Genomic DNA, 10144 nt, shown 5'->3' on the forward strand with positions numbered 1-10144 from the left:
GCGAGAGAGAGACCGAGCGAGAGAGAGACCGAGCGAGAGAGAGACCGAGCGAGAGAGAGACCGAGCGAGAGAGAGACCGAGCGAGAGAGAGACCGAGCGAGAGAGAGACCGAGCGAGAGAGAGACCGAGCGAGAGAGAGACCGAGCGAGAGAGACAGAGCGAGAGAGACAGAGAGACAGAGCGAGAGAGACAGAGAGAGAGAGACAGAGCGAGAGAGACAGAGCGAGAGAGACAGAGCGAGAGAGACAGAGAGACAGAGCGAGAGAGACAGAGAGACAGAGCGAGAGGGACAGACAGAGAAAGAAACATAGAACATAGAACATAGAACATTACAGCGCAGAACAGGCCCTTCGGCCCACGATGTTGCACCGACCAGTTAAAAAAAAAAACTGTGACCCTCCAACCTAAACCAATTTCTTTTCGTCCATGAACCTATCTACGGATCTCTTAAACGCCCCCAAACTAGGCGCATTTACTACTGATGCTGGCAGGGCATTCCAATCCCTCACCACCCTCTGGGTAAAGAACCTACCCCTGACATCGGTTCTATAACTACCCCCCCTCAATTTAAAGCCATGCCCCCTCGTGCTGGATTTCTCCATCAGAGGAAAAAGGCTATCACTATCCACCCTATCTAAACCTCTAATCATCTTATATGTTTCAATAAGATCCCCTCTTAGCCGCCGCCTTTCCAGCGAAAACAATCCCAAATCCCTCAGCCTCTCCTCATAGGATCTCCCCTCCATACCAGGCAACATCCTGGTAAACCTCCTCTGCACCCTCTCCAAAGCCTCCACATCCTTCCTGTAATGTGGGGACCAGAACTGCACACAGTACTCCAAGTGCGGCCGCACCAGAGTTGTGTACAGTTGCAACATAACGCTACGACTCCTAAATTCAATCCCCCCTACCAATAAACGCCAAGACACCATATGCCTTCTTAACAACCTTATCTACTTGATTCCCAACTTTCAGGGATCTATGCACACATACACCTAGATCCCTCTGCTCCTCCACACTATTCAAAGTCCTCCCGTTAGCCCTATACTCAACACATCTGTTATTCCTACCAAAGTGAATTACCTCACACTTCTCCGCATTAAACTCCATCCGCCACCTCTCGGCCCAACTTTGCAACCTGTCTAAGTCTTCCTGCAAACTACGACACCCTTCCTCACTGTCTACCACACCACCGACTTTGGTGTCATCAGCAAATTTGCTAATCCACCCAACTATACCCTCATCCAGATCATTAATAAATATTACAAACAGCAGTGGCCCCAAAACAGATCCCTGAGGTACACCACTTGTAACCGCACTCCATGATGAATATTTACTATCAACCACCACCCTCTGTTTCCTATCCGCTAGCCAATTCCTGATCCAATTTCCTAGATCACCCCCAATCCCATACATCTGCATTTTCTGCAGAAGCCTACCATGGTGAACCTTATCAAACGCCTTACTAAAATCCATATATACCACGTCCACTGCCTTGCCCCCATCCACCTCCTTGGTCACTTTCTCAAAAAACTCAATAAGGTTAGTAAGGCACGACCTACCTGCCACAAAACCATGCTGACTATCACCTATCAATTCATTACTCTCCAAATAACTATAAATCCTATCCCTTATAATTTTTTCCAACATCTTGCCGACAACAGAAGTGAGACTCACCGGTCTATAATTCCCGGGGAAGTCTCTGTTCCCCTTCTTAAACAATGGGACAACATTCGCTAACCTCCAATCTTCTGGTACTATACCAGAGGCCAACGACGACCTGAAGATCAGAGCCAGAGGCTCTGCAATCACTTCTCTTGCCTCCCAGAGAATCCTTGGATAAACAGAGAGAGAGAGACGGAGAGAGAGAGAGACAGAGAGAGAGAGACAGAGAGAGAGAGACAGAGAGAGAGACAGAGAGAGAGGGACAGAGAGAGACGGAGAGAGACGGAGAGAGACGGAGAGAGACGGAGAGAGACGGAGAGAGACGGAGAGAGAGAGAGACGGAGAGAGAGAGAGACGGAGAGAGAGAGAGACGGAGAGAGAGAGAGACGGAGAGAGAGAGACGGAGGGAGAGAGACGGAGGGAGAGAGACGGAGAGAGAGAGACGGAGAGAGAGAGAGACGGAGAGAGAGAGACGGAGAGAGAGAGAGACCGAGCGAGAGAGAGACCGAGCGAGAGAGAGACCGAGCGAGAGAGAGACCGAGCGAGAGAGACAGAGAGACAGAGCGAGAGAGACAGAGAGAGAGAGACAGAGAGACAGAGCGAGAGAGACAGAGAGACAGAGCGAGAGAGACAGAGAGACAGAGCGAGAGAGACAGCGAGAGAGAGAGAGAGGGACAGACAGAGAAAGAAACAGAGAGAGAGAGACGGGAGAGAGAGAGAGAGAAGAGAGAGAGAGAGACAGAGAGAGAGGAAAAAGAGACAGAGAGAGAGGGAAAAAAGAAGAGAGACAGAGAGAGACGGAGAGAGACGGAGAGAGACGGAGAGAGGACGGAGAGAGACGGAGAGGAGAGAGAGAAGACGGAGAGAGAGAGAGACGGAGAGAGAGAGAGACGGAGAGAGAGAGAGACGGAGAGAGAGAGACGGAGAGAGAGAGACGGAGAGAGAGAGACGAGAGAGAGAGACGGAGAGAGAGAGACCGAGCGAGAGAGAGACCGAGCGAGAGAGAGACCGAGCGAGAGAGAGACCGAGCGAGAGAGAGACCGAGCGAGAGAGAGACCGAGCGAGAGAGAGACCGAGCGAGAGAGAGACCGAGCGAGAGAGAGACCGAGCGAGAGAGAGACCGAGCGAGAGAGAGACCGAGCGAGAGAGAGACCGAGCGAGAGAGAGACCGAGCGAGAGAGAGACCGAGCGAGAGAGAGACCGAGCGAGAGAGAGACCGAGCGAGAGAGAGACCGAGCGAGAGAGAGACCGAGCGAGAGAGAGACCGAGCGAGAGAGAGACCGAGCGAGAGAGAGACCGAGCGAGAGAGAGACGAGCAGGAGAGAGACCGAGCGAGAGAGAGACCGAGCGAGAGAGAGACCGAGCGAGAGAGAGACCGAGCGAGAGAGAGACCGAGCGAGAGAGAGAACCGAGCGAGAGCGAGAGAGACCGAGCGAGAGAGACCGAGCGAGAGAGAGACCGAGCGAGAGAGAGACCGAGCGAGAGAGAGACCGAGCGAGAGAGAGACCGAGCGAGAGAGAGACCGAGCGAGAGAGAGACCGAGCGAGAGAGAGACCGAGCGAGAGAGAACCGAGCGAGAGAGAGACCGAGCGAGAGAGAGACCGAGCGAGAGAGAGACCGAGCGAGAGAGAGACGGAGAGAGAGAGAGACGGAGAGAGAGAGAGACCGAGCGAGAGAGAGACCGAGCGAGAGAGAGACCGAGCGAGAGAGAGACCGAGCGAGAGAGAGACCGAGCGAGAGAGAGACCGAGCGAGAGAGACAGAGCGAGAGAGACCGAGCGAGAGAGACAGAGCGAGAGAGACAGAGCGAGAGAGACAGAGCGAGAGAGACAGAGCGAGACAGAGCGAGAGAGAGACAGAGCGAGAGAGACAGAGAGACAGAGCGAGAGAGACAGAGCGAGCGAGAGAGACAGAGAGACAGAGCGAGAGAGACAGAGAGACAGAGCGAGAGAGACAGCGAGAGAGAGAGAGGGACAGACAGAGAAAGAAACAGGGAGAGAGAGACGGAGAGAGATAGAGAGACAGAGAGAGAGAGAGACGGAGAGAGAGAGAGAGACAGAGAGAGACGGAGAGAGAGAGAGACGGAGAGAGAGAGACGGAGAGAGAGAGACGGAGAGAGAGAGAGACGGAGAGAGAGAGAGACGGAGAGAGAGAGAGACGGAGAGAGAGACGGAGAGAAAGAGAGAGACGGAGAGAGAGAGACGGAGAGAGAGAGACGGAGAGAGAGAGAGACGGAGAGAGACGGGAGAGAGAGAGACGGAGAGAGAGAGAGACGGAGAGAGAGAGACGGAGAGAGAGAGACGGAGAGAGAGAGACGGAGAGAGAGAGACGGAGAGAGAGAGACGGAGAGAGAGAGAGAAGGAGAGAGAGAGAGAAGGAGAGAGAGAGAGAGAGAGGGAGAGAGAGAGGGAGAGAGAGAGGGAGAAGAGGGGGAGAGAGAGAGGGGGAGAGAGAGAGAGAGAGAGGGAGAGAGGGAGAGAGAGGGAGAGAGAGAGAGAGGGGGAGGTGGAAACGGAGGTGGAAATGGAGGTGGAAACGGAGGTGGAAACAGAGGTGGAAACGGAGGTGGAAACGGAGGTGGAAACGGAGGTGGAAACGGAGCGAGAGAGAGACGGTGACAGAGAGAGACAGTGAGGCGGAGAGAGAGAGAGATGGAGAGAGAGAGAGACGGTGAGAGAGAGAGAGACGGAGAGAGCAAGGGCAGAGGGGGCGGGTGTGAGGGGGAGAGGGGGCGGGTGTGAGGCAGAGAGGGGGAGCGAGGGTGAAAGGGGGTGGAAGTGAGGGGGAGAGGGCGAGGTATGAGGGGGTGAAGTGACGGAGCGAAAGCGAGGGAGGAGGGTGTACAAGACAACTTCAACTTAAGGTCTCAGTGCGGCACTCCCTTAACTCTGACCCTCCCACAGTGCGGCGCTCCCTTAACTCTGACCCTCCCACAGTGCGGTGCTCCCTTAACTCTGACCCTCCCACAGTGCGGTGCTCCCTCAGCACTGACCCTCCCACAGTGCGGTGCTCCCTTAACTCTGACCCTCCCACAGTGCGGCGCTCCCTTAACTCTGACCCTCCCACAGTGCGGCGCTCCCTTAACTCTGACCCTCCCACAGTGCGGTGCTCCCTTAACTCTGACCCTCCCACAGTGCGGTGCTCCCTCAGCACTGACCCTCCCACAGTGCGGTGCTCCCTCAGCACTGACCCTCCCACAGTGCGGCACTCCCTCAGCACTGACCCTCCCACAGTGCGGCACTCCCTCAGCACTGACCCTCCCACAGTGCGGCGCTCCCTCAGCACTGACCCTCCCACAGTGCGGCGCTCCCTCAGCACTGACCCTCCCACAGTGCGGCACTCCCTCAGCACTGACCCTCCCACAGTGCGGCGCTCCCTCAGCACTGACCCTCCCACAGTGCGGCACTCCCTCAGCACTGACCCTCCAACAGTGCGGCGCTCCCTCAGCACTGACCCTCCCACAGTGCGGCACTCCCTCAGCACTGACCCTCCCACAGTGCGGCGCTCCCTCAGCACTGACCCTCCCACAGTGCAGCACTCCCTCAACACTGACCCTCTGACAGTGCGGCACTCCCTCCGTGGGTTTACAATCAGTGTGACAGGCGGATGCAGTTGGCAAGCTGGCACTGTGCTGGATTTTATTTTACCCTATTGCCACCCCCTTCCCCCCCGGGTACTGCCCCCAGGCTGGGAAGTTCAGTATCATGTAGACTGGGGGAGCGATTGGCAGCAGGTCGGAGGGCAGCTTTGGGAGGTCAGAGTTTAGGAGTGCTCAGCAGACAGGACCTCTGCTTTGAGGGCCACTTCCCCCCACTCCACTGCCGCCAACCTTGCAGGGGGCAAATGGCCCAGGAGAGGCTCCTGGAGGTGTCAGAGGTCGCCCCTCCCAATGGCAAGCTCCGGGGGTTGACGGGGAAAACGGTACTGCGACAGAGTGGGGCTGGCGAGGTGTATGTGCAGGGTCGGGGGAGGGTAAGGGGATGCGTCCTGCTCCAGGCCTCTCACCAGCTTCTGGCATCGCCTCTTCACACACTTCCAGTTCTTGGTGGGCTTGGAGCTTCTCACCATGCAGCTCCTGCAGGTGCCGCAGTCCTCCATAACTGTGCAGCCGCCACACTCTCCGCAGCCAAACCGCTGGGGGTGGGGAGCAAGAAGATTAAAAGAGATGACAGTGAATGCAAAGCTCTCCCTCCGCCCTGCGTACCCTCTCGCGCTGACCTCTGGCCCCCTCGCACCGATCTCTGACCCTTCCCCCCCACACCCCTGCACTCAATGGACCTGGGGTGCCTCGAGTCAAAAGGCCCTCACCTCACTGGGCCTCCGGATCCGGGAGCCTCGCTTCTCTGATCTCCACTCACTCATCTCCTTCTCCCTCCCCCCTCCTCTGCTCCCCATTCTTGGAGCCCAATGGTGTCAGGGTAGAACCCGCCAGCTACGTCCCGACTGAGCGGCTACAGCCAAGGTCACAAGTTCCCCTTCTCGGCCCCAATGTCAGCCATTGGCTCCAGTCCAGCGACTCCCCGTACCCAGGGCCAAAGCCATCAGGTCCAGCTGTCATGCCCACTGCGCCTGGTCACAAGGCGGCGATATAACCCCCCTTTCCCACCCATATCCCTCCTGTGGTTTCTTTTATTCTTTCACAGGATGTGGGTGTCCCTGTTTAGCCTAACACTTATCCCCCACCCTAATTGCCCCTTGAGAAGGTGGTGGGTAAGCCGCCATCTTGAACCCGCTGCAGTCCCGTGTGGTGTAGGTACATACACAGTGTTGTTGGGGAGGGAGTTCCAGGATTTTGACCCCAGCCACAGTGAAGGAATGGCCGATATATTTCCAAGTCGAGATGGTGTGTGTGTGTGTCTGGGGGAGGCTCGGAGGGGGAACTTGCAGGCGGTGGGTGTTCCCCATGGCGTCTGCTGCCCTTGTCCTTCTAGGGGGTAGAGGTGGTGGGTTTGGGCGGCGCTGTCGAAGGAGCCTTGGCAAGTCGCTGCAGTGCATCTTGTAGACGGTACACACTGCTGCCACTGTGGAGGGAGTGAATTTGTGGAAGCAATTAAGCACGCTGTTTTGTCCTGGAGGGTGTCGAGCTTTGAGTGTTGTTGGAACTGCACTCATCTAGGCAAGTGGTGTTTCTGCTCAATGGTAACCCCCCAGGATGTTGATAGTGGGGGGGATTCAGCGATGGGAATGCCATTGAATGTCAAGGGGAGATGGTTAGATCCTCTCTTGTTGGAGATGGTCATTGCCTGGTGCTTGTGTGGCGCGAGTGTTACTCGCCACTTGTCAGCCCGAGCCTGGATATTGTCCACATCTTGCTGCCTTTGGACATGGCGTGCACCTTGGCACAGTGGGTGATGCAGAGCAGCATGGCAAATGGGTGGAAGGCAGAATGGAGGGTGGACTCAATCCTATTCCACCCCCAGCCCCACCCCCCTGCACTCCGAGTGCCCTCTCCGGATCCTGTACGCCAGCAAGCAGAGTGGAGACAGGGATGGATCTGGGAAAGCAAGGAGGCGTTACACGTGCTGAGGTCAAGGGTCCAGGACCTGCCCCCGCCACCTGCCAAAATCAACAAGCCCCCTGCTTCCTGTGCCCACCAGCACCCCCCATTCCCCTCCAAAGAGCCTGAGGTACAACACAACGTCTCCTCACCTTGTAATAGTTGAGCTTCCTCCCGAGATCCCGGCGTCTCGCTAGGGTGGGCCGGACGTTGCGGAGGGAGAAAAAGAAAGAGAGAGGTAAAAATAAGCAACTCAGAGAGACAGCTCACACCATCATCGGCAGGTCACAGATTACTGCCTCAGCTCTGCTGCCAAACACTCGCCTTCTGACCCGAGACGTGGCGGGCAGGACGGAACCAGCTGCTGTTCCTGGTTTGTGAACAGGACGAGCCCAGAGTGAAGCCCCCCAGCCTTTCCTGGCAATCAGACCTCTCCCCTACACCTGCGTGTCTGCGCGCCCGTGCCTAGTGTCTGCGCGCCCGTGCCCTAGTGTCTGCGTGCCCGTGCCCTAGTGTCTGCGCGCCCGTGCCTAGTGTCTGCGCGCCCGTGCCTAGTGACTGCGTGCCCGTGCCCTAGTGTCTGCGCGCCCGTGCCTAGTGTCTGCGCGCCCGTGCCTAGTGTCTGCGCGCCCGTGCCCTAGTGTCTGCGCGCCCGTGCCTTGTGTCTGCGCGCCCGTGCCTAGTGTCTGCGCGCCCGTGCCTAGTGTCTGCGCGCCCGTGCCTAGTGTCTGCGCGCCCGTGCCTAGTGTCTGCGCGCCCGTGCCTAGTGTCTGCGTGCCCGTGTCTAGTGTCTGCGCGCCCGTGTCAAGTGTCTGCGCGCCCGTGTCTAGTGTCTGCGCGCCCGTGTCTAGTGTCTGCGCGCCCGTGCCTAGTGTCTGCGCGCCCGTGCCTAGTGTCTGCGCGCCCGTGCCTAGTGTCTGCGCGCCCGTGCCTAGTGTCTGCGCGCCCGTGCCTAGTGTCTGCGCGCCCGTGCCTAGTGTCTGCGCGCCCGTGCCCTAGTGTCTGCGCGCCCGTGCCCTAGTGTCTGCGCGCCCGTGCCCTAATGTCTGCGCGCCCGTGCCTAGTGTCTGCGCGCCCGTGCCCTAGTGTCTGCGCGCCCGTGCCCTAGTGTCTGCGCGCCCGTGCCCTAGTGTCTGCGCGCCCGTGCCCTAGTGTCTGCGCGCCCGTGTCTAGTGTCTGCGCGCCCGTGCCCTAGTGTCTGCGCGCCCGTGTCTAGTGTCTGCGCGCCCGTGCCTAGTGTCTGCGCGCCCGTGCCCTAGTGTCTGCGCGCCCGTGCCTAGTGTCTGCGCGTCCGTGCCTAGTGTCTGCGCGCCCGTGCCCGAGTGTCTGCGCGCCCGTGCCCGAGTGTCTGCGCGCCCGTGCCCAAGTGTCTGCGCGCCCGTGCCCAAGTGTCTGCGCGCCCGTGCCCTTGTGTCTGCGCGTCCGTGCCCTAGTGTCTGCGCGCCCGTGCCCTAGTGTCTGCGCGCCCGTGCCCTAGTGTCTGCATGCGTGGGCGCGAGTGCTAGTGCGCCTGTGCGTGGGTTTATGCGCGTGTTTGTTGCGCCTGTGCCTATGTTTGTGTGCATGTTTAATTGTGCGTGTGCATGCGTGTCAGGGAGGGCTACCTGACCAACCCTCCCAGCTTTGGCTTTGTGGATCTCATCCACGTGACCTCAGTAAGCCGCTCAGTTCAAAGGCAACAAACACTGGCCTGGCTGGCAAGAGCTGCACCCCAAATAACAGCTGAAAGGGGTTGTGAGAGCAAGTGGGGTCTGGGGAAGTGAGGCCGGTGACGGAATGGGAGAGGGGGTAAGGGGCTGACCACACCACAGTTTGGAATACTTGCCTCGACATTCAGCACAGTAGAATTTGAACCTCCTCTTGCGAGCTCCAAACATCACCCCGGGCACCCACTGCTGACAATCCTCACAGCACCTGGGGGAACACAGCAGACAGCACAGCCTGAGCGACCAGCAGCAACAACCTGTATGACAGGCTAACCCCCTCCCCACCCCCATCATCAGCCCCAATCCTGCCCCGTTCCCCCATACCTATGCACTATATCCACAGTAAGAAGTCTCACAACACCAGGTTAAAGTCCAACAGGTTTATTTGGTATCACGAGCTTTCGGAGCACCGCTCCTTCATCAGGGACTCACCTGATGAAGGGGCAACGCTACAAAAACTCGTGACACCATCCAGTACAAAGCAACCCCGCTCAATCGGTTGGAGAAACTTGTTCTCACTGGAACGACGGAGGTTGAGGGGAGACCTGATAGAAGTCTACAAGATTGTGAGTGGCATGGGCAGAGTGGATAGTCAGAAGCTTTTTCCCAGGGTGGAAGAGTCAATTACTAGGGGGTATAGGTTTAAGGTGCGAGGGGCAAGGTTTAAAGGAGATGTACCAGGCAAAGTTGTTTTTTTACACAGAGTGCCTAGAACTCAGTGCTGGGGGAAGCAGATATGAAAGTGACTTTTAAGGGGTGTCTTGACAAATACATGAACAGGATGGGAATAGAGGGATATGGTCCCCGGAAGGGTAGGAGATTTTAGTTCAGTCGGGCAGCATAGTCGGTGCAGGCTTGGAGGGCCGAAGGGCCTGTTCCTGTGCTGTAATTTTGTTTGTTCTTGCTGTGCCCACCCCAGTCCAATGCCAGCATCTCCACATCATCACTATATCTACTGGGCCACAATCCTATGCAGTGGCAATGGTTCAAAAGGTCAATGAGACACCGGGGTTAGCACTGCTGCCACACAGCACCAGGGTTCCGGATTCAATTCAGGCCTCGGGTCACTGTCTGTGTGAAGTTTGCACATTCTCCCCGTGTCTGCGTGGGGTTCCTCCAGGTGCTCCGGTTTCCCCCCCACATGTCCAAAGATGTGCGGATTAGGTTGATTGGCCAAATTGATCCTAGTCTAAGGGGGATTGGCAGGGTAAATATGTGGGGCTACGGGAATAGAGGCTTGGTGGGATAGTGGTCAGTGCAGACTCAATGGGCTGAAT

The 10144-nt window shown here is 57.5% G+C and overlaps 1 protein-coding gene across 3 annotated transcripts in view; it reads right to left on the minus strand.

Annotated features, from left to right (window-relative positions):
- The window catches only part of LOC144490206 (uncharacterized), a 26206-nt gene extending 17136 nt beyond the window's left edge, over positions 1-9070 (minus strand). The window contains exons 1-3 of one of the 3 annotated variants that reach the window (XM_078208000.1): positions 8987-9070; positions 7314-7354; positions 5670-5798 (exon numbers count right to left, since the gene is read on the minus strand). In XM_078208000.1, the coding sequence (XP_078064126.1) occupies positions 5670-5798; positions 7314-7354; positions 8987-9038 (222 nt within the window). In that variant the 5' untranslated portion in view covers positions 9039-9070. Of the gene's footprint in view, positions 1-5669; positions 5799-7313; positions 7355-8982 lie in introns of all 3 variants that reach the window. The other 2 variants (XM_078208001.1, XM_078208002.1) reach the window with 2 other exon arrangements.
- Positions 9071-10144: the final 1074 nt, after the last annotated feature.

The sequence above is a fragment of the Mustelus asterias genome, unplaced genomic scaffold, assembly GCF_964213995.1.
Source record: "Mustelus asterias unplaced genomic scaffold, sMusAst1.hap1.1 HAP1_SCAFFOLD_3015, whole genome shotgun sequence".
Taxonomy (NCBI): Eukaryota; Metazoa; Chordata; class Chondrichthyes; order Carcharhiniformes; family Triakidae; genus Mustelus; species Mustelus asterias.